This window comes from Bos grunniens, chromosome 12 (assembly GCF_055505025.1).
Source record: "Bos grunniens cultivar Pamir isolate PY7600 chromosome 12, Bosgru_T2T1.0, whole genome shotgun sequence".
Lineage (NCBI taxonomy): Eukaryota > Metazoa > Chordata > Mammalia > Artiodactyla > Bovidae > Bos > Bos grunniens.
In genome coordinates this window covers 78,844,668-78,872,006 of record NC_141176.1, presented here as the reverse complement: position 1 = coordinate 78,872,006, position 27,339 = coordinate 78,844,668, and the positions used below count along the sequence as shown (strand labels likewise).

The 27,339-nt window shown below is 41.6% G+C and overlaps 1 protein-coding gene across 1 annotated transcript in view; it reads left to right on the top strand.

Moving 5' to 3' along the window:
- The window catches only part of LOC147361955 (ATP-binding cassette sub-family C member 4-like), a 215,456-nt gene that overhangs the window by 74,371 nt on the left and 113,746 nt on the right, over positions 1-27,339 (top strand). Inside the window, exons 15-20 of the mRNA XM_086330262.1 lie at positions 4,395-4,592; positions 5,914-6,054; positions 6,850-6,887; positions 7,554-7,648; positions 16,933-17,079; positions 21,908-21,987. Of these exons, the coding sequence (XP_086186388.1) occupies positions 4,395-4,592; positions 5,914-6,054; positions 6,850-6,887; positions 7,554-7,648; positions 16,933-17,079; positions 21,908-21,987 (699 nt within the window). The remainder of the gene's footprint in view (positions 1-4,394; positions 4,593-5,913; positions 6,055-6,849; positions 6,888-7,553; positions 7,649-16,932; positions 17,080-21,907; positions 21,988-27,339) is intronic.

Sequence of the window (27,339 nt, the reverse complement as noted above, 5' to 3'; positions counted from 1 at the left end):
TGGTGGAGCCTGGTGGGCTGCCCTCTATGGGGTTGCACAGAGTCAGACACGGTTGAAGCACCTTAGCAGCAGCAGCAGGTGTGTTGAAGGATGGACCTCCTTTCTGGTCATTTTCCTTGGATTCATGGTAAACACCCTCTTCTCCCTCAGTTTTTCATCCCCTTCTTCTCAGAGCTGGTGTTCACACCTTGGAGGATGAACCTAAAGCTCTGTAGAAATGTCACTATTACACTCTAAGCCATATAAACCCTAAAGTGCCTAAGAGTGCAACCACAGGATTATTGAATCATTAATGCTCTAATGAAGTGTGTTGAGGATAATGATGCAATTTTATTTAGAACTTTTTATTTTCCTCTTCCATGACTTAAGTCAAAGTGTATTACTTACAAATTACAGATTCTAAGATCTGTTGGTATCCAAGTGATTGTCATACCTAGGTTGCCTAAAGAGCATATTCCATTAACACCAGAAATGAGGTTGGGTATCCGAGCACCTAGATCAGAGACACCCACTCTGCTGGTGTCTCCAATTGCTGGTCTCACTGCCCAGGTCTCTTGTGTGTGCAGCAGGAGGACAAGGCCCTGCCTTCATGGGGCTCCTTTTATGGGGAGGATGTGACAAAGAGGGTGACTTCCTGGCTGTCTCCTTGAGGAGCTGGTGCCTCCTGGGGTCTGAGTGACATGAAGGTGGGGGCCACACAGTCACCTGGGGGAGGGAATCTGAGGCAGGGGGTCCTAAGGAAGGAGCTGACCTGGCAGGTTGGAGGAACTACAGGAAGACCAGCATGTCTGAGGAGAGTGAGCAGGGGATGTGGAGGAGCTGGTCTCCTAGCAATGGCCATGGGACCGGAAGTGGCATGGAAGTCTTGGATGGTCCAGAGCAGAAGAGGGATGTGGTCTGATATCAAATTTGAGAGATTTCTATGATGGTCACTGGAGGGGTGACAGCAGAATCAATTCCAGGTCTTAGTAAAGCTGAGAAGACAGAAGTGTGGGCTCAGGCTAAAGTATCAGCTTCTAGAGCTGCTGTAACTGGGTGACTGCAAAGTACTGCAGTCTGTGTGACTTAAAACAGTAGAAGATTATCGTGTCCCTGCTCTGGAGGCTACGGGTCCCAAATCCAGGTGCTGACAAGGCCGTGCTCTCCCTGAAGTCTCCAGAGAAGAATCCTTCCTTCCAGCCTCTGGTGTTTGCTGGCCTTCCTTGGTGTTCCTTGGCTTCCAACTGCAGCACTGTGGTTTCTGCCTCTGACGCCACTTGGCCATTGTCCCCCTGAGTCCCTTCTCATAAGAACATCAGTCATATTGGATTTAGGGTCACCCTGCACCAGTGTGACCTCATCTTACCTTGATTACATCTGCAAAGACCCTGTTTCCAAATAAGGTCATGTTCACAGGTGTCACGTTTGAACTTATCTTTTTGAGGAGGGAGCACCATTCAACTCACAGCTCCTAGCATGGTTGGGAGGTGGGGTGGAGATTAGTAAGAAGTTTTCAAACTTGGTGGTAGTTTGATGCTTCACTTTTTGGCTCATTTACATCTGGGCCTCAGCATCTTTTTCTTTAACCCTGACTGTTCCACAGGCCCTTGGTCAGATCCTTGACTTATGAAATGAATCTCTGCTCCAAGAAAGATTATTAAAATACAGAACCTCTCTCTCTGGAAGCAGTTCCATGTGTCTCCTCCAGGAATGTGACTCCCCTCCACTCCTCTAGGAATGGGGAGAGGAGCTAAAGTTTTTCAAGCTTGAGAGGAGTTGATTTCATGTACAGAGGGGGCACTTCTAGTGTGTAAATCCCAGTGTTCACAGTGTTATGAACACAGGATTAGTGGGCAGGAGAATAACCTATTTACCAGTCCCTAGATGTTTTAGAGTCCCCTGTTGCTTCCTTTGAGGGCACTGCCCCCCATTTTAGTACTAACAAAACAACTATTTGTCCACTGGTGAGCACTCCTGGATGAGTTGTGAGAGAGTCATTTCCTAGGCAGGTTGATAGGGAGTCTAGGGGTCCCCAAAGAGAGAGGGGTCTGGAATTCTCAAGGAGGAAGAAAGGACAAACTTTTTTTCTTTCTCCACATTCCTTAGGATTATATACCAATGATGTATCCTGCCTAAGGACAGTCTTTGGATTCAACCTTCTGTTATCTTAAAATGTTAATTATGGGAGTAGACCTGGTCTTTACAAGGATGTATCTTGCCTGAGGACAGTGTTATCTTAAAATGTAAATTATGGGAGTAGGTCTGATGAGGTCTTTACAACCTCCAGACATTCTTTGGATTCACTGGAGAGTATATAACTTCATTGTTAACACTAGCAAGCGGGTACTCTTTCTGCCCCCTTCTGATGCCTATGTCAGAAGCTTTCTCTATCTCCTTTATACTTTAATAAAACTTTACTACACAAAAGCTCTGAGCGATCAAGCCTCATCTCTGGCCCCGGATTGAATTCTTCTCCTCCGGGGGCCAAGAATCCCGGTGTATTCGCGTGATTCAACAACAACCTTTCAGTTGGAGTCCATCCTCACTGTTGGGTTCTTCTCTCATAGCAGAGGGGAGATGGCTGCCCCCTTGTCCCCTTGGGATTGTAAACACTTGGCTGCTGAGTGAAATTCCTGTCTTTGTACTTCTAGTCATTTCATTGTGCATATTACAGATATGAAGTAGTGAGTGGTGATTTCATTAAAGAGGTGTGTGAATTTTGCCTCCCAAGTGGAACAAGACACAATATATCCTGCATAATTTTCTAGTTCTGCAGTATCAGACAGTACCCAGATGCTTCACTGGGTTTCTCCCAGTGGCTCACCTCAGGACATAGGGTGAGAGGGGTCCTAGCTAGGGTCCTGGGCCATCTTCTTCCACCTGACCTTCATTAACCAGAGCTGCTCTCATTTGATGAGTTTTGCATCCTGAGAATTTTTTCCCTAATGTTTTGTTTGCCACTGAATGATCACCTGCATCTTGTTTCAGGGTCAGAAGTAGTGAAACATCTGCACATTATTTTGACTTTGTAAGGGAGGGAAACTGCAAGGATGTGTCACACGTGTTCAAAGAACATGATTAGATTGGCTGTAGTTTAAGCAGCTGCCTGATTGGGGAAGACTGGTTGGTTGCTTGTGGTCAGTTGGTGCAAAGTTTTCTCTCAGATCTGTGTGCACTGATTGTGGCTTAGGTTTTGGTTTGCTGGCACAGACTGTCAAGGCATTAGAGTCATCCCAGCCTCATGGCCTCTTTATTTATTTTAACAGATGAAATATTGAATTTTCATTTGGGAACTTCTTTGATCCTTCTGTCTCTCTAATGCACTCTAAGTCCTCCAAACAGTTGTAAAGACCATGAATATGCAGCTTATGGGTTCTCTGTTCAAGTCTGGTTCCTACATGTCCTGTCCCAGCTGGGCACATGATACTGTGACAGTGACGGTGGTCAGTGAAATTTGATGAGTGACTCTTACCTATGCAGATGTGCTTGTGCCCACCTCTGTGTCAGTAATTTTCTTTTCTGGAACTCTGCCCAGTGATTTTTTTTTTTTTTAATTTTGCTTGTCATGTGAGGTTTCTCTGAGTTCTCTTGTTGTCTCTAGAGACTATGCTGATCCTCCCAGCAACTTCTGTACTTCTTGCTTCCCTAAATGCCCATGGTAGTTTTGTGAATGGTCTCCATTTTTAACTCACAAGCACACATTTCTTTCAAATCCCCCAACACTTAACACGGGGTTTGGCAGAGAACAGAATGCTCAGTTCTGTTTGAGTTGGCTAGATTTCTCAACAAGAATTCTAGACCCAGGAATCTTTTATTTTCTTCAATAATCATAATTTAAGACCAGATAACTTTTCTTGATTAGTATTTCAGTTGGTTTAATATTATTGAGGCTTCCCTGGTGGCTCAGATGGTAAAGAATCTGCCTGCAATGTCAGTCCCTGCTGCTGCTGCTAAGTTGCCTCAGTCATGTCTGACTCTGTGCGACCCCATAGACGGCAGCCCACCAGGCTCCCGCGTCCCTGGGATTCTCCAGGCAAGAACACTGGAGTGGGTTGCCATTTCCTTCTCCAATGCATGAAAGTGAAAAGTGAAAGTGAAGTTGCTCAGTCGTTTCTGACTCTTAGTGACCCCGTGGTTTGCAGCCTACCAGGCTCCTCCGTCCATGGGATTTTCCAGGCAAGAGTACCGGAGTGGGGTGCCATTGCCTTCTCTGGCTTCAATCCCTGGGTCAGGAAAATCCCTGGAGAAGGGAATGGCAACCCACTCCAGTATTATTGCCTGGAGAATCCCATGGACAGTGGAGCCTAGCAGGCTACAGTCCATGGGGTTGAAACAAGTCAGACACAACTAAGCACCTAACAATATTATCAAATGTAAATTAATTCCTCTCAATTTTTTTTTTTTTTTAATTTTAGGACAAAACGGTGGAAAGGGGGACTTACTCTGAGTTCCTGGAATCTGGGGTAGATATTTTTTCCCTTTTTGAGAAGGGAAATAAGCAGCCTGCATCATCTCCAGTTCTACGAACTCCTACTCTGATCTCTGAGTCTTTGGTTCAGTCTCTACCGTCTCCCAGACCCTCCTTAAAAGATGCAGCTCCAGAAGACCAAGATGTGAGTTTCTATCCTGCAGGATGCCTGAGTCTGTCTGCTCTTGGTGGCCTCATGGACCATCAGTCTGCTCTGCTCATGACATCTTTATTTGTACCAAAGTAGATCCTAAGGTTCCCAAAGTCTTATTCCATGGAATGGATAGAAGAACATGAAAGGAGCAAGCCTGCTTGGAGTTCCCCTTTGGGTGTAGGTTAGAGAATCTTATGGGGACCAGGAGTGGGTGCACTGCTGTGAATTTCTGGGTGCTTGTGGCTCACACTGAAATAAGAACTCTTCAATTTACCATAGTTACATCCTACTTGCTCTGGTGGCCCCTGGGTTCCCTTATGCATCCAGAGCCTTAATGTGAAGACACCCTTAGATGAGGCCACCTGTGATCACATTAAATAATCTTCTTTTCCTATATGCTGGAATGTCTGGCACTGCAGGTGACTGATGGTAGTATTTTGCCCTATTGTCAGAGGTAACATGTGCAAAGGACCTGACACATGGTAGATACTTTGGAGTTATTTTCCATCTTCACCTTTCTTACCAGTGAAGACCAAGAACCACATCTTACCCACCTTGAATCCCAGTGGCCAGCATAGCACTGCAGACATCCTAGCCTCCTGTAACTGTATAATATATTTTAAGTCCTCCAGACAGAAATGCAGAAATGCACTAGATCTTCTTTAATAACATACACAGATATTTCTCAATATCCGAACCCAGGAGCCTGGATAATTCTGATAAGCATTCAGATTAGTCATTTGGTGTCTAAACTTAGGAATCACTCTCTGAAATTTAAGAACCGAATAGACTCAGATCAAGAGTCCCCCTGCTATCCAGATTCTCATGACTCTAACCTACTGTGTGAACTCAGTTTACTGCATTTGTCTAGTATTTTGAGCCCCAACTACATTTAAACTTTCTATCATTGAGTGATACAAGTCATCTAGAGAGATACATTAATTCCATATCATTTTACATATTATTTTAGAACAAAATTCTGCATTTGTCCTTGAATCAGGTAGGCTGTACTTGTGCTGACAGTCATGACTGACTTTAAGCAAAATCATCCGGCAGTGCATAACCTTGTGCAAATGATGTTTCCTTATTTCTAATAGATTCCTAGTAGTGGGATAGCTGGGTAAACACCTATGTGGTTTGGCCAGATATTCCCACACCCTTCTCCATAGGAGATGGACCATCTTGTTCTCCTACCAGTGTGTGAGACATGTCTCTGTTTCCCACAGCTTTGCAGTGATGCCATTGTTGAATTCTTGAAATGTGGAGTTCATCATTTAAAATTTCATCTCTCACTGCCATTTTCCCCTTCCAGACTGAGAATATACAGGTTACACTACCTCTAGAGGACTATTTGAAAGGAAAAGTTGGTTTTAAGACCTATAAGAATTACTTCACAGCCGGTGCTGGCTGGCCCGTCATCACCTTCCTTATTCTAGTCAACATCGCAGCTCAGGTACGTAAGGGCGTTTATTTTGATTTGTGCACTCAGATTGATAGTTACATCCTATTTATACTGTATTTATTTTATAATTATTTTTAGATATGTGTATTAAGAGATTTATTTTGAAAAACCAGCTGAGGTTGTGCATTCTAGCTGGGTGAATCTGAAATCAGGAAGGCAGGTCTGCAGGCTAGAAGCTCAGGCAGGCGCTGACCCTGCTGACTTGAGGCAGAATTTCTTCCTCCCCCTGGAAGCCTCAGGTATTGCTCTCCAGGCCATTGTCTGACTAAACAAGGCTGGCACAAAAGTTATTACTCCATCTTTCAGTCTACTTGGATTTGTATTGAAATACATTAATGAAGAGCTGACTCATTTGAAAAGACCCTGATGTTGGGAAAGATTGAGGGCAGGAGGAGAAGGGGACAACAGAGGATGAGACAATTAGATGGCCTTACCGACTCAATGGACATGGGTTTGGGTCAATTCTGGGAGTTGGTGATGGATAAGGAGGCCTGGCATGCTGCAGTTCATGGGGTTGCAAAGAGTCAGACATAACTGAGTGACTGAACTGACTGACATTACATACAGGGAGCAGTGTCTTCTGGGGGAAAGGGGATCTCTTTTAAAGATATTAAAATGTATCATGCCCTCCCCTGACCTGTGGTCATCTGGGGTGTGAGGCTTGGTGCAGACCTGAGCCGGAAGGACCGTCTCTGTGTTCTGGAGCCTCTCTATTCCCCAACTAGTGAGCGGGGTGTGAGGGCTCAGTAATGTCAGTGTGTGAATGATTGCTGTTTCCTGTTGCAGGTTGCCTACATCCTGCAGGACTGGTGGCTCGCATTCTGGTGAGTGATTCCTGGTCTGACCCAAAGTGATGAGAAATTGGGCCGGGGTGGGGCTTGTTTAACCTCCACTTACGACCATCCAGTAATTTCCTTGAAGAAAAAGTAAACTTCTTGTGGGTGGAGTGTGATCACTTCCTGGTCTCTCCCCACGTTCCTCTCTTTAACAGCTTCTTCACAGACAATTTGTTTTCTTTTTTGTTTTTGAACTTTTTGTTTTGTATTGGAGTATAGCCAGTCAACAATGTTGTGATAGTTTCAGGTGAATAATGAAGGTACTCAGCCATACGTATGCATGTATCCATTCTACCCCAAGTCCCCCTCCTATCCAGGCTGCCACAAAACATTGAGAGAGTTCCATGTGCTATGCAATAAATTCTTGTTGGTTATCTATTTTAAATATAGTGTGTGCATGGTCATCACAAACTCCCTATCACTTCCCCTTCAGCAACCGTAAGTCCATTTTCTAAGTCTCTCTTCATAGACAGTTTTGAGAACTGAAAATCATCATTCAGATTTTTAAAAGGGAGACACACAGAGGGTCTTGTGAGCTGGGAAACACTTTCCAGCATGAAACATGTTTCTCAAATTGAGGTAATTTTTTTTTTTACATTTGTGTAAATTCTGTGTTCATGCATAGTGTAATATTTTTTCTTCCCTGTTCCATAGGACGAATGTACAAAGTGACCTGTATTCTGGGGCATTACTAAAAGAAGATGTAGATACGATGATCATTCTGAACTGGTGCTTAAGAGTTTATTCAGGTAAAGTTGACTTATCTGCTCTATTATATCAGAGTTTAAGGTACTTACAATGAGTCTGTGAACAATGAGGGCTTCCAGAGTAATTCAGTAATGTCTTAACAGATTAACTGTCTGAGTTGCATTTACTCTGAGAATTGATTAGAATAATTATTTTAAAGATCTACTAGAAGAAAAGGGGTTGAATGAAGACTCTTAATTTACTCTGCACTGGATGTTGGTAGTTAAACCAGGATTGCACATTCAGCAAGTCAGCCACTGGAAATATGTGGCAATTGTTTATTCTAATAGGTTGTTTTAGCTAATTCTGATATTGTTATATGGATGGGCAAGAGGATTAGAAATGGATCCTCACCCTGTGGTTCAGGTTGTTCCAATTCTGTCCAAATAAGCCTTGGCTTTTATTGATCTTAGATGAAAATCTCTGGCAGCATGGGCCCCAGATAAAAGCATTATTGCCTCCCAGGTATGCATACTTCCCTTCACCACACTGCTCATCTCCTGGGCTTCACTAATTACTTGAGAAGCTAAACAGGGGGAATCCAGTGTCTGGGATTAGATTCCCTCTCTTTCTTACCTTGAGATTACAAGTTATCTCCTCTAGACTGTGTGATTATTTTAACATTTGGCTTTCCAGACTAATATTAACAGGAATGTCTCTATTCACAAGAATGTTTAGAATATACATAGCATTAAATACTATTTAATGCATATGTTCACCTAAAATTTTAAATATATTCTTTATCCATTCATCTGTTGATGGATATTTAGATTGCTTCCATGTCCGGATATCGTAAATAGTGCGGCTATGAACATTGGGTTCATGTGTCTTGTTGAATTATGGTTTTCTCAGGGTACCTGCATAATAGGATTGCTGGGTCATCAGTTCAGTTCAGTTGCTCAGTTGTGTCTGACTCTTTGCAACCCCATGGATTGCAGCATCCCAGCCCTCCTTGTCCATTACCAACTCTAAGGGTTTACCCAAAATCATGTGAATTGAGTCCATGTTACCATCCAACCATCTCATCTTCCGCTGGCGTCCCCTTCTCCTCCCACCTTCAATCTTTCCCAGCATCAGGGTCTTTTCAAATGGGTCAGTACTTTGCATAAGATGGCCAAAGTACTGGAGTTTCAGCTTAAACATTAGTCCTTCCAATGAACACTCAGGAGTGATCTCCTTTAGGATGGACTGGTTGGATCTCCTTACAGTCCAAGAGACTCTCAAGAGTCTTCTCCAACACCACAGTTCAAAAGCATCAATTCTTCAGTGTTCAGCTTTCTTTATAGTCAAAATCCCACATCCACACATGACTAATGGAAAAACCATAGCCTTAACTAGATGGACCTTTGTTGACAAAGTAATGTCTCTGCTTTTTAATATGCTGTCTAGGTTAGTCATAATGTTCCTTCCAAGGAGTAAGTGTCTTTTAATTTCATGGCTGCAGTCACCATCTGCAGTGATTTTGGAGCCCAGAAAAATAAAGTCTGATACAGTTTCCACTGTTTCCCCATCTATTTGCTATGAAGTGATGGGTCTGGATGCCATGATCTTAGTTTTCTCAATGTTGAGTTTTAAGCCAACTTTTTCGCTCTTCTCTTTCACTTTCATTAAGAGGCTCTTTATTTCTTCTTCACTTTCTGCCATAAGGGTGGTGTCATCTGCATATCTCAGGTTTTTTATATGTTCTCCCAGCAATCTTGATTCTAGTTTGTGCTTCCTCCAGCGCAGCGTTTCTCATGACGTACTCTGCATATAAGTTAAATAAGCAGGGTGACAATATACAGCCTCGACGAACTCCTTTTCCTATTTGGAACCAGTCTGTTGTTCCATGTCCAGTTCTAACAGTTGCTTCCTGACCTGTATACAGATTTCTCAAGAGGCAGATCAGGTGGTCTGGTATTCGCATCTCTTTCCAAATTTTCCAGTTTGTTTTGATCCACACTGTCAAAGGCTTTGGCATAGTCAATAAAGCAGAAATAGATGTTTTTATGGAACAATCATGCTTTTTTGATGATCCAGTGGATGTTGGCAATTTGATCTCTGGCTCCTCTACCTTTTCTAAAACCAGCTTGAACATCTGGAGGTTCACAGTTCACATATTGTTGAATCCTGGCTTAGAGAATTTTGAGCATTACTTTACTAGAGTGTGAGATGAGTGCAATTGTGTGGTAGTTTGAGCATTCTTTGGCATTGCCTTTCTTTGAGATTGGAATGAAAACTGCCCTTTTCCAGTCCTGTGGCCACTGCTGAGCTTTCCAAATTTGCTGGCATATTGAGTGCAGCACTTTCACAGCATCATCTTTCAGGATTTGAAATAGCTCAATTGGAATTCCATCACCTCCACTAGCTTTGTTCATAGTGATGCTTTCTAAGGCCCACTTGACTTCACATTCCAGGATGTTTGCCTCTACGTGAGTGATCACACCATCGGGATCATCTGGGTTGTGAAGATCTTTTTTTGTACAGTTCTTCTGTGTGTTCTTGCCACCTCTTCTTAATATCTTCTGCTTCTGTTAGGTCCATACCATTTCTGTCCTTTTTTGAGCCCATCTTTGCATGAAATGTTCCCTTGGTATCTCTAATTTTCTTGAAGAGATCTCTAGTCTTTCCCATTCTGTTGTTTTCCTCTATTTCTTTGACTGATCACTGAGGAAAGCTTTTTATCTCTCCTTGCTATTCTTTGGAACTCTGCATTCAGATGCTTATATCTTTCCTTTTCTCCTTTGTTTTTCATTTCTCTTCTTTGCACAGCTATTTGTAAGGCCTCCTCAGACAGCCATTTTGCTTTTTTGCATTTCTTTTCCATGGGGATGGTCTTGCTCCCTGTCTCCTGTACAATGTCACGAACCTCCATCCAGAGTTCATCAGGCACTCTGTCTATCAGATCTAATCGCTTAAATCTATTTTCCACTTCTGCTGTATAATCATAAGGGATTTGATTTAGATCATACCTGAATGGTCTAGTGGTTTTTTCTACTTTCTTCAATTTAAGTCTAAATTTGGCAATAAGGAGTTCATGATCTAAGCTACAGTCAGCTCCCGGCCTTGTTTTTGCTGACTGTATCGAGCTTTTCCATCTTTGGATGCAAAGAATATAATCAGTCTGATTTTGGAGTTGATCATCTGGTGATGTTTGCTATGACCAGTGCATTTTCTTGGCAAAACTCTATTAGTCTTTTCCCTGCTTCATTCTGTATTCCAAGGCCAAATTTGCCTGTTACCTCAGGTGTTTCTTGACTTCCTACTTTTGCACTCCAGTCCCCTATAATGAAAAGGACATCTTTTTTGGGTTTAGTTCTAAAAGGTCTTCATAGAATGGTCAATTTCAGCTTCTTCAGAGTTACTGGTTGGGGCATAGACTTGGATTACTGGGATATTGAATGGTTTGCCTTGGAAACGAACAAAGATCATTCTGTCGTTTTTGAGATTGGATCCAAGTACTGCATTTCAGACTCTTTTGTTGACCATGATGGCTACTCCATTTCTTCTGGGGGATTCCTGCCCGCAGTAGTAGATATAATGGTCATCTGAGTAAAATTCACCCATTCCAGTCCATTTTAGTTCGCTGATTCCTAGAATGTTGATGTTCACTCTTGCCATCTCTTGTCTGACCACTTCCAATTTACCTTGATTCATGGACCTGACATTCCAGGTTCCTATTCAATATTGCTCTTTACAGCATTGGACCTTGCTTCTATCACCAGTCACATCCACAGCTGGGTATTGTTTTTGCTTTGGCTCCATCACTTCATTCTGGAGTTGTTTCTCCACTGATTTCCAGTAGCATATTGGGCACCTACTGTCCTGGGGAGTTCCTCTTTCAGTATCATATCATTTTGCCTTTTCATACTGTTCATGGGGTTCTCAAGGCAAGAATACTGAAGTTGTTTGCTATTCCCTTCTCCAGTGGACCATATTCTGTGGGAAATAGATGTGGGAACAGTGGAAACAGTGTCAGACTTTATTTTTGGGGGCTCCAAAATCACTGCAGATGGTGACTGCTGCCATGAAATTAAAAGACGCTTACTCCTTGGAAGAAAAGTTATGACCAACCTAGATAGCATATTGAAAAGCAGAGACATTACTTTGTCAACAAAGGTCCGTCTAGCCAAGGCTGTGGTTTTTCCAGTGGTCATGTATGGATGTGAGGGTTGGACTGTGAAGAAGGCTGAGTGCTGAAGAATTGATGCTTTTTTAAAAATTATTTTCAATAAGTTATTTTATTTTTTTAATATAAATTTATTTATTATAATTGGAGGTTAATTACATTACAATATTGTATTGATTTTGCCATATATCAACATGAATTGATGCTTTTGAACTGTGGTGTTGGAGAAGACTCTTGAGAGTCCCTTGGACTGCAAGGAGATCCAACCAGTCCATTCTGAAGGAGATCAGCCCTGGGATTTCTTTGGAAGGAATGATGCTAAAGCTGAAACTCCAGTACTTTGGCCACCTCATGCAAAGAGTTGAGTCACTGGAAAAGACTCTGATGCTGGGAGGGATTGGGGGCAGGAGGAGAAGGGGACAACAGAGGATGAGATGGCTGGATGGCATCACTGACTCGATGGACGTGAGTCTGAGTGAACTCCAGGAGTTGGTGATGGACAGGGAGGCCTGGTGTGCTGCGATTCACGGGGTCACAAAGAGTTGGATACGACTGAGCGACTGAACTGAAGGGAACTGAATCTGGTGATGTCCATGTGTAGAGTCTTCTCTTGTGTTGTTGGAAGAGGGTGTTTGCTATGATCAATGAATTCTCTTGGGAAAACTCTATGAACCTTTGCCCTGCTTTATTCTGTACTCCAACGCCAAATTTGCCTGTTACTCCAGGTGTTTCTTGACCCTTACTTTTGCATTCCAGTCCCCTATAATGAAAAGGACATCTTTTTTGGGTCCTTTTCTAAAAGGACCTTAGTTCTAAAAGGTCTTGTAGGTCTTCATTGAACCATTCAACTTCAGCTTCTTCGGCATTACTGGTTGGGGCATAGACTTGTATTACCATGATATTGAGTGGTTTGCCTTGGAAATGAACAGAGATCTTTCTGTCGTTGTTGAGATTGTATCCAAGTACTGCATTTTGGACTCTTTTGTTGACTCTGATGGCTACTCCATTTCTTCTAAGGAATTCTTGCCCTCAGTAGTTGATATGATGGTCATCTGAGTTAAATTCACCCATTCCTGTCCATTATAGTTCGCTGATTCCTAAAATGTCAATCTTCACTCTCTCCATCTCCTGTTTGACCATTTGCAATTTGCCTTGATTCATGGACCTAACATTCCAGGTTCCTATGCAAAATTGCTCTTTACAGCATTGGACCTTGCTTCCATCACCAGTCACATCCACAACTGTGTGCTGTTTTTTTCTTTGGTTCTGTCTCTTCATTCTTTCTGGAATTATTTCTCCACTGATCTTCAGTAGTAAGTTGGGCACCTACCGACCTGGGGAGTTCATCTCTCAGTGACCTATCCTTTTGCCTTGCTGGGTCATACAGTAGTTCTATTTTTATTTTTTTAAGGAACCTCCATACTGGAAAAGCAGACTACCTTACCTGCCTTCTGAAAAACCTGTATGCAGATCAAGAAATAATACTTAGAATCAGATATGGAACAATGGATTGCTTCCAAATAGGGAAAGGAATACATCAAGGCTGTATATTGTCATCTTGTTTATTTAATATATGCAGACTATATCATGTGAAATGCCAGCCTGGATGGCTCACAAGCTGGAATCATGTTTGCCCAGAAAAATAACACCTCAGATATGCAAATGACACCACCCTTATGGCAGAAAGCAAAGAGGAACTAAGAAGCCCCTTGATGAAGATGAAAGAGAAGAGTGATAAAGCTGGCTTAAAACTCAGCATTCAAAATATGAACATCATGGTATCTAGTCCCATCACTTCATGGCAATTAGATGAGGAAACAATGGAAATAGTGATAGACTTTATTTTCTTGTGTTCCAAAATCACTGCAGATGGTGACTGCGGCCACGAAATTAAAAGATGCTTGCTCCTTGGAAGAAAAGATATGACAAACCTAGACAGCACATTAAAATGCAGAGACATTACTTTGCTGACAAAGGTCTATATGGTCAAAGCTACGGTTTTCCCAGTAGTATGTACAGATGTGGGAGTTGGACCATAAAGAAAGCTGACCACAGAAAAATGGATGCTTTTGAAGTGTTGTCCTGAATTAGACTCTTGAGAGTCCTTTGGACTGCAAGGAGACCAAACCAGTCAGCCCCAAAGGAAATGAACCCTAAATATTCATTGGCAGGAGAGATCCTGAAGCTGAAACTCCAATACTTTGGCCACCTCATACGAAGAGTGGACTCACTGAAAAAGACCCTGATGCTGGGAGGGATTGAGGGCAGGAGGAGAAGGAGACGACAGAGGATGAGATGGCTGGATGGCATCACTGACTCAATGGACATGAGTTTGAACAAACTCTGGGAGATAGTAAAGGATAGGGAAGCCTGACGTGCTGCTATTCACGGGGTCACAAAGAGTCAGACACAACTGAGCGACCAAACAAGAACAGTGCTCCATAGTGTCTGTATCAATTTACCTTCTCACCAACAATGCAAGAGGATTCCCTCTTCTCCACACCCTCTCTCACCTTTATTGTTTTTATATTTTTTGATGAGGGCCATCCTGACTGGTTCGAGGTGATACCTTATTGTAGTTTTGATCTGCATTTCTCTAATAGTGATGCTGAGCATCTTTTTATGTGCCTCTTGGCCATCTGGGTGTCTTCTTTGGAGAAATGTCTCTTTAGGTCTCCTGCCCATTTTTTGCTTGGGTTGTTTGTTTTTTGGATATTGAGCTGCATAAGCTGTTTGTATATTGTGGAGATTAATCCCTGGTCAGTTGCTTAGTTCACCCTTATTTTCTCCTATTCTAAGGGCTGTCTTTTCATTTCGTTTATGGTACATATATACACTGGAATATTACTTATCCATAGAAAGGAACAAATTTGGGTCATCTGTAGAGATGTGGATGGACCTAGAGTCTGTCATACAGAGTAAACTAAAAGTAAAGTAATCACTCTTTTTATATAAGCCAAAAATATGCTTATATTAATGTATATATATGAAATCTAAAAAGATGGCACAGACGAACCTATTTGCAGGGCCAGGAATAGAGTTGTAGATGTAGAGAATAGATGTGTGGACACAGAGGGTGGGGTGGGGAGGAGGGAAAGATGAATTGGGAGATTAGGATTGCCATATGTACACCAGCATGTGTGAGACAGATAGCCAGTGGGAAGCTGCTGTGTAGCACAGGGAGCTCAATTCAGTGCTCTGTGATGACCTAGAGGGGAGGCATACAGGGAAGGGAGGTCCAAGAGGGAGGGGATATATGTATACATATAGCTGATTTACTTCATTGTACAGCAGAAGCTAACACAACATTGTAAAGCAGCTCTACCCCAATAAATATTTTAAATAAATAAAAACTTAAATAGTCTCACAGGAAATGCTTGTATAAAGTTTTTGCAAAGAACAAGTTATGTAAAAATGCACTCTTTGAAATTTGGTGTTTATTTTGCTGATCACTTGCTAAGAAATTTGAATCCATTAACTAACTTCTGAATTTGTGAATTATGGGGGCTTAAAGAGGAAGGAAGGGGTTCTGTTTCACATTCATTTTGGATGGTGGGTCAAGGCAAATGCCTGTTGATGGAATTCAGGAATTTGAACAGCTTTCAGAATTTAAATAACACTGATGTATCAGATGACTGGAAAAACAGTACTTGAGGGAACAATTATTATAGAAGTTATCCCCACTGTATTTAGCACTGTGAGTTGAAGAGATGTTCAGAGGGCTATTTTAATTTTTATATGCATGGTAGTGCTCATTTTTATTATTGATTAAACAAATGTAAATGATTGTATTTATTTACAAGTGTTTTGAAAGTGAAAGTGTTAGTCGCTCAGTCATGTCCAACTCTTTGGACAGGACTGTAGCCTGCAAGTCTCCTTTGTCCATGGACAAGAATACTAGAGACGGTAGCCATTCCCTTCTCCAGGGGATCTTCCCAACCTAAGGACTGAACCCAGGTCTCCTGCATTGCATGCTTTATTCTGAACTGAGCCCCCAAACACATAGTGAGAGATTAGGTACTTGTCTAGATTTACTATCTCATGTCAAAATATAATCTGTAGTTTCTTGCAATTCAGTTATTTAAAAGATTGTCCACTTGCAACTTAACATTGTCTTTTCATACTCTTTAAAGCTACTTGGGCATAGAAGTAGCTACTTTATTTTAAATATTTTAAATTTTTATTAATTTTTATTACAGTATAGTTGCTTTCCAATGTTTTGTTAGTTTCTACTATACATCAGAGTGAGCCAATTATATATAAATATCCTCTCTTTTTTGGATTTCCTTCCTATCTAGGCCACCAGAGAGCTTTGAGTAGAGCTCCTTGTGCTAAACAGTAGGTTCTTAAGAGGCTACTTTACATGGAAATGAATTTCCTTGTAAATTACAAGGAAGTGGTAAATCATTTCTCTTGTTCCCTGCTAACTCACATGCTGGTACCAAAGCATACCTCAGTTTTAGCTTATGGAATATATTGTAAATTGTGAGATTTGAAATGCAGAGAAAGAAAGATTAACTCCTTTTTATAATTATTTTTCTTGTAAGTTTTTATTAGAATTTGTAATTGACTTAGGAAAGCCTAGACTGAAACTGTAGTTTACACATGATTTTCTTCCCTCTGTGTTGTTTCTTTTAGTGAGAGGAAAACAGTGATTTTTATATTTTTCTTTATAAATGTATTTTGTGAAAGCATTAAACTCATACAGAATCTACTTTATATATATATATGTACTGCTGCTGCTGCTAAGTCAGTTCAGTCGTGTCCAACTCTGTGCAACCCTGTAGATGGCAGCCCACCAGGCTCCCCCGTCCCTGGGACTCTCCAGGCAAGAACATTGGAGTGGGTTGCCATTTCCTTCTCCAATGCATGAAAGTGAAAAGTGAAAGTGAAGTCGCTTAGTCGTGTCAGACCCTCAGTGACCCCATGGACTGCAGCCTTCCAGGCTCCTCCATCCATGGGATTTTCCAGACAAGAGTACTGGAGTGGGGTGCCATTGCCTTCTCCGTATATATGTACATATATATGTTTTTTATTCTATATTCTGTATATGTAGATCTCTATACAATTTTTATTTAAAGAATAAAATACACAGTATCTTTACAAACTGCCTACCATGCTTTAGTGTCATTGAGGATAAGGCAGAAATCTTGTGCTGAGTGATGTTTTTTATTTCAGGGTTAACTGTGTGTACCATCCTTTTTGGCGTCACAAGGTCTCTGTTGATATTCTACATCCTTGTTAATTCTTCACAAACTTTGCACAACAAAATATTGGAGTCCATTTTGAGAGCTCCCATATTGTTCTTCAATAGCAATCCAATAGGTAAGTCAGACACCAAGTTTCTCAGTGAATATGTCTTATTAACACATTTAGTGCCTAATTACATTTTCGTATTTGAAAATGGAAGAGATGCTTGGAAGAAAATCACTGTGTGTGTTTATTCATTTTATACAAAAAGTTCACTGATAATTTTTCCTATCAGAGAAAATCTGAATATAGGAGCCTGTAACCTTTTATTCCAATTTATGTGTCTATAAAGATAAATGAATGTTTACTTTGCAGGATGGTTTAGGAGTCCATTTGTTGTGTGGAATATGAAACACGCAGCATATGATGGAAATGTGTTGACATGTTTTTGATAGCTGTTGAAATGTTGGCTGTGTTACATACTGTTAAGCTAACTAGTTAGGACCTTCTTCCAGGAACATCTCTACAGAAGACAGGCTGTGTGTTTCTTTCTTTCACTTCCCATCCATATCTGGGACCACAGAGCTCTGGCATGTGCTCATGTTTTGAGTTTTATCTAAATGGTAATGGAAAATTAATTAAAATACAGTATCAGTGAAATGTATACAACCTCTTCAATAAAATCAGCCCTCTAGTTTTACAATGGACTTTTAATTACATTTAAGAGGTCTTGTGGTACATAGCAGGTGGATCTTCAGTATTAGTAAGAGTTTCCCCAAAGGTTTCCCAGTGGCTGCTTCCTCCATCCTGAGGCCTTTGACCTGTCTTGCTTTGAAAGATACCCTCCTGACCTGGGTTCCTGCGAAGAGTTAGTGCATCAGCACACATGCCCATTCTGTTCAGTTGGTTAGACTTGTGCTGAGGCCCAGGGTGGCTCTGTTTTTGCAGGTGATGATTGACAGGACCTGTCGAGTCAGGGATGTGACTGAAGGGAGGACAGGAGTAGCCTTGGCCTCATCAATTTGTTGTGCGATCAAGGCCAAGGTAGGTAGATACTACTGGGCAGGCAAATCTCTAGGCAGGATATTGTCATGGTTATAAGTATGGACTCTAGAACAAACTTCCTGGGTTTAGTCCTGGTGCTAGTTAGTAATAGTAATAGCCAGTCGTAGTTATGTTAATACTTATGTGCTAGTTATTTAATTTCTCTGTGTCTTGATTTTCTTACCTGTAAAATGAGAATACTATTCACACACTTACCAATATTTTGATGTTGTGGGCATTAAGCAGGTTAATGCATTAGCATACAGCACACAGTCAGTGCCTAATGAACCGTAGTGAGGATGACCACATGGTATCTGGGAACTTTCTCAATGGGAATAACCACTGCCCTTCCTGTTTCACAAGACTGTTGCAAGGATTAAAGAAGACTGTTTAGGGCAGCACCTTGTGCAGATTTATTCAACACATGTTGTTTAGTGCAGGCACGGCATGGAGCACAGGATGGCAAACTGCAAAGGCTCACACTTATTATGAAGCTGGAGTGAGGAAGTGATTGGAAGAATCTGTGCTATTATGGCTGTGATTTGCTCTACTTTACCTGTTAATGTGAAAACTATAGTAGTAAATTTGGGAGCATAAAGTGAGACTGCATTTCTGTTAAGACAGCCTCTGAGCTTGTGACCACAGTTGACCAGGCTGTTTATGACCTGTAGGCCTCTCCAGATGCTGATTTATTTATTATTCAAGGATTTGGAGCCATGTTTAAATGTTCAAGGTCACTAACCCTGGAGCAGTGGGCATACCAGTATATCTTTCCTCTCCCTCCTGTATCTATTATCAGAACTTCATTCCTTCAAGAAAATAGAAGCCCAAATAAGTACTGCAAAGATAGGTCCAAAGGTTTAGGGGCATCAATTATTTGCTCTTTTAGTGGTATATTAAATTGAATTCTTCCCTGTCTTTAATCTCAAAAGTAGAATTTGTAATAGATAATTTATGGTGGACTTTGTTTCTGGTATGCGATGTCATGAAGAGAGAACCATATAGAGCAGTGTTACTGTTATTGAGTTCAAGCTCACTCTCCTCACCTCACAGAAGACCAGTAAGACTCACAGAGGAGGTATTGAGGCAAGGAATAGCAACTTTATTTGGAAAGTTGGCAGACTGAGAAGAAGGCAGACTAATGTCTCAAAATAGCCATATTATTGGTGTCTGGGTGCCATTTTTTTTTTTTTTTTTTTTTTTCTTGAAAAAAGAAGGAAAGGAGGTGAGGAAGTAAAGTCAAAAGGCCATTCATCTTACAAAACAGGAGGGTATTTATTAATGTCTTCTTTTCTGCAGACCATCCACAGGTGCTGAGAGTCAGAAAGTCTCCCTGTAAGCTGAAAAAAACTCACTTTAGTTTGACATTCAGGCAGAGGGGCAGGGTTCCCTGACAAAAACAATGAATAGCAAAGGCTAAAGTCAAAGAAATAGATCCAACGTGGAGTCAAAATTGGTTCTTCCCTATAACAGTTCTTTTCATGGGCACCTCTGCTATCTGGGGCCAGTATCCTGTGCTTTCTCATCCTGAGTCTCCTCAGGGTGCCACTCTTGCAGGAGTGGCTGCAGGGTCCTGATGGCTGCAGCATCTTTGGTTACTGATATGGTGGATGGCATTTTTAGTTCACACCAAGTATTTACTAGAAATTAGTTCTCATCATCTAATCCTATAGCCTTCAGTATAGACTGTTGTTGTGAATTCTGAGAAGGGAAATAAAATCAATGATAAGTAATCCTTAGTCATTTAGTAATATTTGTGTTTTCCTGCCTACATACCTCTGATCTTCGTAGACGCTTCTTCATAAGTCTGTACTAGTCATGCTTGGTACATGTCTGAAAATAATGACTTATCCCAGTAGTAAACTCATAACTTGGCAATGGTCAGAATCCACAGTTTCCCAAAACGTGAGGTACTATGAACAATCTGGATGGAAAAAAGTACAGAGGGGTTATAATTATGTTTATTTAAAGAGTATCACTTGGCAAAATTAATCTTGATAACTAAAGCAAAATTAGTGTAACAATTAGGATTAACTTAGATATTTTGCAACTGTTTATTTACCAGTTTAGCACTTGGAATGAGTCTTAGATGGGATGGATCTAAAAGGAGGGAGCATTCTAAATCCACCAACCCTTCTTGATAAAATGACAGTATTCCCCCATTCTTTTAAAAATCTGGACTCTATTTCAACTGCCCAGACACTGCCATTTGGTGATATTTTTATTTCTCTTTAGGTATCATCCTATTGTCTCTTTCATTTTACCACTGACATCAGCTTTTTTCATTTGAATTTGTAATATATTTGTTGTTTAATTGCTAAGTCATGTCCAACTCTTTTGTGGTCCCATGGACTGTAACCCGCCAGGCTCCTCTGTCCATGGAATTTTCCAGGCAAGAATACTGGACTGAATGCCTCTTCCTTCGCCAGGGGATCATCCCCACCCAGGGATTGAGCCCGTGTCTCTTGTGTCTCCTGCAGTGGAAGGTCGATTTTTTACCACTGAGCCATGATGGGAAGGCCAATAAATTAAATATTTAATACATATACTTCTTTTAAATTTATTTATTTATTTTTAGTTGCATTGGGTCCTTGTTGCTACGCATGGGTTTTCTCCAGTTATGACAAGCAGGGGCTCCTCTTCATTGCAGGGTTTGGGCTTCTCATGCAGTGGCCTCTCTTCTTGAGGAGCTCAGGCTCTAGGTGCAGGGGCTTCAGTAGTTGTGGAACATAGGCTTAGTTACTCTGTGGCATGTGGGATCTTCCCGGACCAGGGATCGAACTTGTGTACCCTGTACTAGGGACACTGTACCACAGGGAAGTTCCTAAATATATACACTTCAAAAGTATGTTTTGATGTTTCTCTGAAAGCTCCTATCAGGGAAATGAATAATATATTTTTTTATTAATTAATTAATTAATTTTATTTTACAATATTGTATTGGTTTTGCCATATATTGACTTGAATCCACCATGAGTGTACATGTGTTCCCCATTCTGAACCCCCACCCACCTCCCTCTCCATCACATCCCTTTAGATCCTCCCAGTGCACCAGCCCGGAGCACCCTGTATCATGCATCAAACCTGGACTGGTGATTCATTTCACATATGATGTTTTACATGTTTCAATGCCATTCTCCCATATCATCCCACCCTCGCCCTCTCCCACAGAGTCCAAAAGACTGTTTAATACATCTGTGTCTCTTTTGCTGTCTTGCATACAGGGTTATTGTTACCTTCTTTCTAAATTCCATATATATGCGTTCAGTTCAGTTCAGTCGCTCAGTCGTGTCCGACTCTTTGAGACCCCAAGCATGCCAGGCCTCCCTGTCCATCACCAACTCTCGGAGTTCACTCAAACTCATGTCCATCGAGTAGGTGATGCCATCCAGCCATCTCATCCTCTGTCGTCCCCTTCTCCTGCCCCCAGTCCCTCCCAGCATCAGAGTCTTTTCCAGTGAGTCAACTCTTTGCATGAGGTGGCCAAAGTATTGGAGTTTCAGCTTTAGCATCAGTCCTTCCAATGAAAACCCAGGACTGATCTCCTTTAGGATGGACTGGTTGGATCTCCTTGCAGTCCAAGGGACTCTCAAGAGTCTTCTCCAACACCTCAGTTCAAAAGCATCAATTCTTTGGCGCTCAGCTTTCTTCACAGTCCAACTCTCACATCCATACATGACCACTGGAAAAGCCATAGCCTTGACTAGACGGACCTTTGTTGGCAAAGTAATGTCTCTGCTTTTGAATATGCTATCTAGGTTGGTCATAACTTTCCTTCCAAGGAGTAAGCGTCTTTTAATTTCATGGCTGAAGTCACCATCTGCAGTGATTTTGGAGCCCCAAAATAAAGTCTAACACTGTTTAGTATACTGTATTGGTGTTTTTCTTAAATGAGTAATATCTTGTCCTATTCTTGTAGGAAGAATTTTAAATCGTTTCTCCAAAGACATTGGGCATGTGGATGACTTGCTGCCTTTGATATTTCAAGATTTCATCCAGGTAATGCACCAGTCTTGTCAGAGTTCTCCCAGGGAGTAGCAGAGTGCCTGTTCCTTAAGGCCTTTTCACAGGGACTTAGGGTGGGCCTTTCAGCCTGGCGATGTATTATTACCTTCAGCAAAGGTCATGTTTTGTAAGAGAAAGGTGCGGCTGTGATTGGGAGGCTGAATTAACATGAGTAACACCTGGTCATGAGTGGCTCCACAGTCACGTCAAGGTTGGTCTGAAGCAGCGACAGGATGGGTAAGTGGTTCTCCCTCTGCGTTCCAGGTGTCTGGCTTGGATTCCCTTTACTGTGAGCACATTTCATAACAGAAACAATCACCTCTCATGGAGAGATAGGCTAGATGAGCTAAATTATGTGTCGTATTACCACAGAAGCCAAGTATTTATTGCACCATTTTTTTTTTGATAGGGTCAAATGTGATCACTTAGAAAAGATTAGTAATAATAAGGCGAAAATAATACTTGATCAAGGACAATAAAGGGCAGTTATTGATACAAAGAGTTTAATCCAGTAATTTGATTAAAGGATCAAAGTTATCTCAGAAAATGTCTTCTTTGTTTTTGTAGGCAGTTTTTCTTTTCACATGTTGAAGTCTCTGTTTTAACGTATCTTAAAAAAAAAAAAAAAAAGGGCAGAAGTAATCACGGGAATGCTTCTATCCGGCCTTTGTTTTGTTTGTGAATTTGAGGTTCTAAGGCATGATGCTGGGTCATCTCAGCTCTTGTTTCCTCATTCCGTATCATTGCTCACCTGGGGTGTTTTCTCTGTTATTCCTGTCTGCTTTTCAGTGATTCAAGCTATGTGACCTTCTAAGTGTTTATTTTGTAAATTAAATGCATTTATCAAAAGCTGCACACAGAAATGGAGAAGGCAATGGCACCCCACTCCAGTACTCTTGCCTGGAAAATCCCATGGATGGAGGAGCCTGGTAGGCTTCAGTCCATGGGGTCGCTAAGAGTCAGACACGACTGGGCGACTTCACTTTCACTTCTCACTTTCATGCATTGGAGAAGGAAATGGCAACCTACTCCAGTGTTCTTGCCTGGAGAATCCCAGGGGCAGGAGAGCCAGGTGGGCTGATGTCTGTGGGGTCGCACAGAGTCGGACACAACTGAAGTGACAGCAGCAGCACACAGAAATGCAGCAATTAATATCTGAATGCAAACAGCACAGGCTGTGGGCAAAGGCTTCCACTATTTACCAATGAGAAGTAAGCTGAGACTCAGAGGCAGAGGACTTTTACTGCAAAGATATATGTGCCTTTTTTTTTTTTTTTTCTGGAAACTTATTTTATAAAGGTATCCTCTTGGCTTTAGCTCCATTACTTATCCCCAGAAGCAGTCTTTCAGTAAAGCAGTATCACATCTTGACAGTGATTGTTAATTACTTTAAAAAGATGTTGTGAAAGGTTCTGTTCCTTTGCTACTATAAACTAGGTCAAGGGTGGGTTTCCAAAGTTGGCTGGCTTGCTGTGTGCTTGGCACATGGTTAATTGGCCCTTATGATCAGAATCTATCACATATTTTTGCATGACCTAAAGAGGGATAGGAACAGATGCTATCTGATTTCAGGATAAACATTCTTAGTCATGTGAAGAGAGAAAATTTCAGTCTCAATGATTTCCAATTCCAGCTTTTCCACTTGTAGTTCTATTATCTTGAAGTCCAGGTCCTCCAGGTGGAGGCGTCCTAAAGGTCATTGAAAGTTAGAGTCTGGTATTTAAGGGAGAGACCTGGAATGGCACCAATGTATTTTTCACTGAGAAGGTAGTAGTTGAATCTGTGAAGAAGGATAAGATTGCCCAGAGAGAGTGAGGCATATTTAGGGACCAAGATCAGAACCTTTTGGAAGCCTTGATATTTAAAGAGAAAGCTGACAGAGGAGGCAAGCAGAGGAGACACACAGTGAACAGCAAGGAATGAGAGGAGGAGACAGTGTGGAGACCTGAGGAAGGACAGGTCTGCTCAATGCAAATGAGAAGGTGAGCCCACGGAGAGTTGTTAGTTGATTTGGAATTGGGAGGTGTCAGTGACCCAAGAAGCAGGTTCCAGATATGAGGAGGCCAGAGTGCAAAAGGCTGAGAATCCAGGAGATGTGGAGGGACTTGAGGTGAAGACAGGCTACTCCTGGAAGGGGTTTGAATGAAGCGGGAGAGAGGCCCATCTGGAATGTAGGGTCTGAGGAGGTGTTGCTGGCTGTTTGGGTTTGTAGTTTGAGTTGGGGGTATGTGTGAGGTGGTAGGTTGTATTCTCTCTCTCTCTCTCCTTCTGTTCAACAAATAGGGATTAAAGTTGAGACCCTGAGGTACAAGGGTGAGCAGGCACAAAGCCCTCTTCCAGGACCTTAGGGGAGGGAAAACAAAGTGAAAGTCACTTATTCATGTCCAACTCTTTGTGACCCCATGAACTATACAGTTCTTGGAATTCTCCAGGCTAGAATAACTGGAGTGGGCAGCCTATCCCTTCTCCAGGGGATCTTCCTTACCTAGGAATCAAACTGAGCTATCAGGGAAACCCAGGGAAAGGAACTACATAGAAACTCACCTCTTGCTGCCTTTGGAATCTGAATTGTGCAAGTACCTTGGAGGAAGTCCTGAAAGGCAAACTGGATGTGGGAGCTGGAGCAGTTAGGGAGTCTGGTCCAGGAAGTGGGTGGAGTTTCTATGAAGTGACCTTTCATCCCAGAGGAAAGGAAAATGCTCCTGTGGGTGGTGGAACAGGAGGTGCTGCAGGAAGCTCAGTTTCTATGTGGGAAACAGTCTTTTCTCTCTGTCACTGTTGAGAGTGGGGTCAGGAAGGGGCTTGTGCAGCTTTTTTGAAGGGGCTGTTTCAAAGGATGCAGTTAGTGTCAAGTGGGTTGGAACTCATTCCTGATGATTCTGATCAGCCTTGGTATATTTTATAAACCTTGGGAAATACTTGATTATTTTCATGTTTATTACATCTAAAGGGTTTATTCCATATACTTTTCCTTATCTAGTTTCTTCTCATTCTTTTAAATGAAATCTCAGGTAATTTGTTTAATATTTTGTAGTAGTGATGGCAAGTGTGAAAACCCTGGATTCTGACTAGTGCATCCACACTTCAGGACAGTCCATCCCCTCAAGTGATGTCATTCAGAGACGACATCCCAAAAGAGGGGTGATCACAAGATTGTATACCACTGTGTACCCTGACTCTTATAACAACAGATGTCTTGCCTGTTCAGTCACATTATAGTTATTGACAAAGGGAGCTGTTCACAATTCCAAAGGAAGAAGAAAGGTAGCATTAAAAAAAAATCCAATTTGTATAGTGTGCTTGGTGGCTAAGATGGTAAAGAATCCACCTGCAATGTGGGAGACCTGGATTCGATCCCTAGGTTGGGAAGATCCTCTGGAGGAGGGCATGGCAACCTGCTCCAGTATTCTTGCCTGTAGAATCCCCCTGGACAGAGGAGCCTGGTGGTCTACAATCCCTTGGGCTGCAAAGAGTCAGACATGATTGAGCGACTAAGCACAGCACTTGATAATCATTTACGATGTCAACAGCTTCAAAGTGCCCTGGAGTGAGGAGCCTGCAGTCTCCCTTTTGAAGCTTGAGTCCTGGATCACCCTCTTACCATCTCTGCCACACAAAAACAACACCTCCTGTCTGTAAAACAGGGAAAATAATACCAACTTTATAAGGTTTATTGGGGAGACAAAATGAATTTGTTTTAATAAAATTCTTAGCACAAAAGCTAACTGCATCTTGAGCACCAAATCAGATCAATTTAGTTCAGTTGCTCCATAATGTCCAACTCTTTGCAACCCCATGAACTGCAGCATGACAGGCTTCCCTGTCCATCATCAACCCCCAGAGCTTGCTGAAACTTATGTCTATCGAGTCGGTGATGCCATCCAACCACCTCATCCTCTGTAGTCCCCTTTTCTTCCTGCCTTCAATCTTTCCCAGCATCAGGGTCTTTTCCAATGAGTCAGTTCTTCGCATCAGGTGGCCAAAGGATTGGAGTTTCAGCTTCAGCATCAGTCCTTCCAATGAATATTCAGGACAGATTTCCTTTAGGATGGACTGCTTGGATCTCTTTATTGTCCAAGGGACTCTCAAGAGTCTTCTCCAACACCGCAGTTCAAAAGCATCAATTCTCCAGGCACTCAGCTTTCTTTATAGTCCAACTCTCACATTCATACATAACTCCTGGAAAAACCATAGTTTTGACTAGATGGACCTTTGTAGGCAAAGTAATGTCTCTGCTTTTTAATATGCTGTCTATGTGGGTCCTAGCTTTTCTTCCAAGGAGCAAGCGACTTTTAATTTCATGGCTACATTCACCATCTCCAGTGATTTTGGAACCCAAGAAAATAAAATCTCTCATTATTTCCCCATATATTTGCCAGGAAGTGATGGGATCAAATGCATGATCTTAGACATCTGAATGTTGAGTTTTAAGCCAACTTTTCACTCTCTTTTTTAACTTTCATCAAGAGGCTCTTTAGTTGTTCTTCACATTCTGCCATAAGTCAAGGCTATATATTATCACCCTGCTTATTTAAATTACATGCCAAGTACATCATGCAAAATGCCAAGGTGAATGAAGCACAAGCTGAAATCAAGATTGCCGGGAGAAATATCAATAATCTCAGAGATGCAGATGTGCACTAAATAATGCATTGTTATTTTAAAACACCAAATGTATTTTTAAGTAGGAGAAATAGTCTGCTGAAGGCATGATGTTGAATTAAAATTATTGTGACACACAGTTTTCAGGCTCATAAATATTACCTCATGAGTTTGCATTACATAGATTCTAGGCTTTGCAATCCTTGAAGACTTAAATGGACACTTTCCCATGTAGACTCACAGAATAAAAATCAACCATTCTCAAAATAGACCATTGAGCACAAAATAGTTCAAATTAATATAATTTTCATACAGTTCGCCAAAGTGCCAGATAACACTGGGAAATACTAGAGATCTCTTCAAATAATTAGAGATACCAAGGGAACATTTCATGCAAAGATGGGGATTATAAAGTACAGAATGGCAAGGACCTAACAGAAGCAGAAGATATTAAGAAGAGGTGGCAAGAATACACAGAAGAACTACACAAAAAAGATCTTCATGACTCAGACAACCATGGCGGTGTGTTCACTCACCTAGAGGCAAACATTCTGGAGTGTGAAGTCAAGTTGGTCTTAAGAAGCATTACTACATACAAAGCTAGTGAAGGTGATGGAATTCCTGTTGAGATATTTCAAGTCCTAAAAGGTGATGCTATGAAAATGCTGCACTCAATATGCCAGCAAACTTGGAAAACTCAGCAGTAGCTACAGGACCAGAAAAGGCCACCTTCCGTATTTGGCA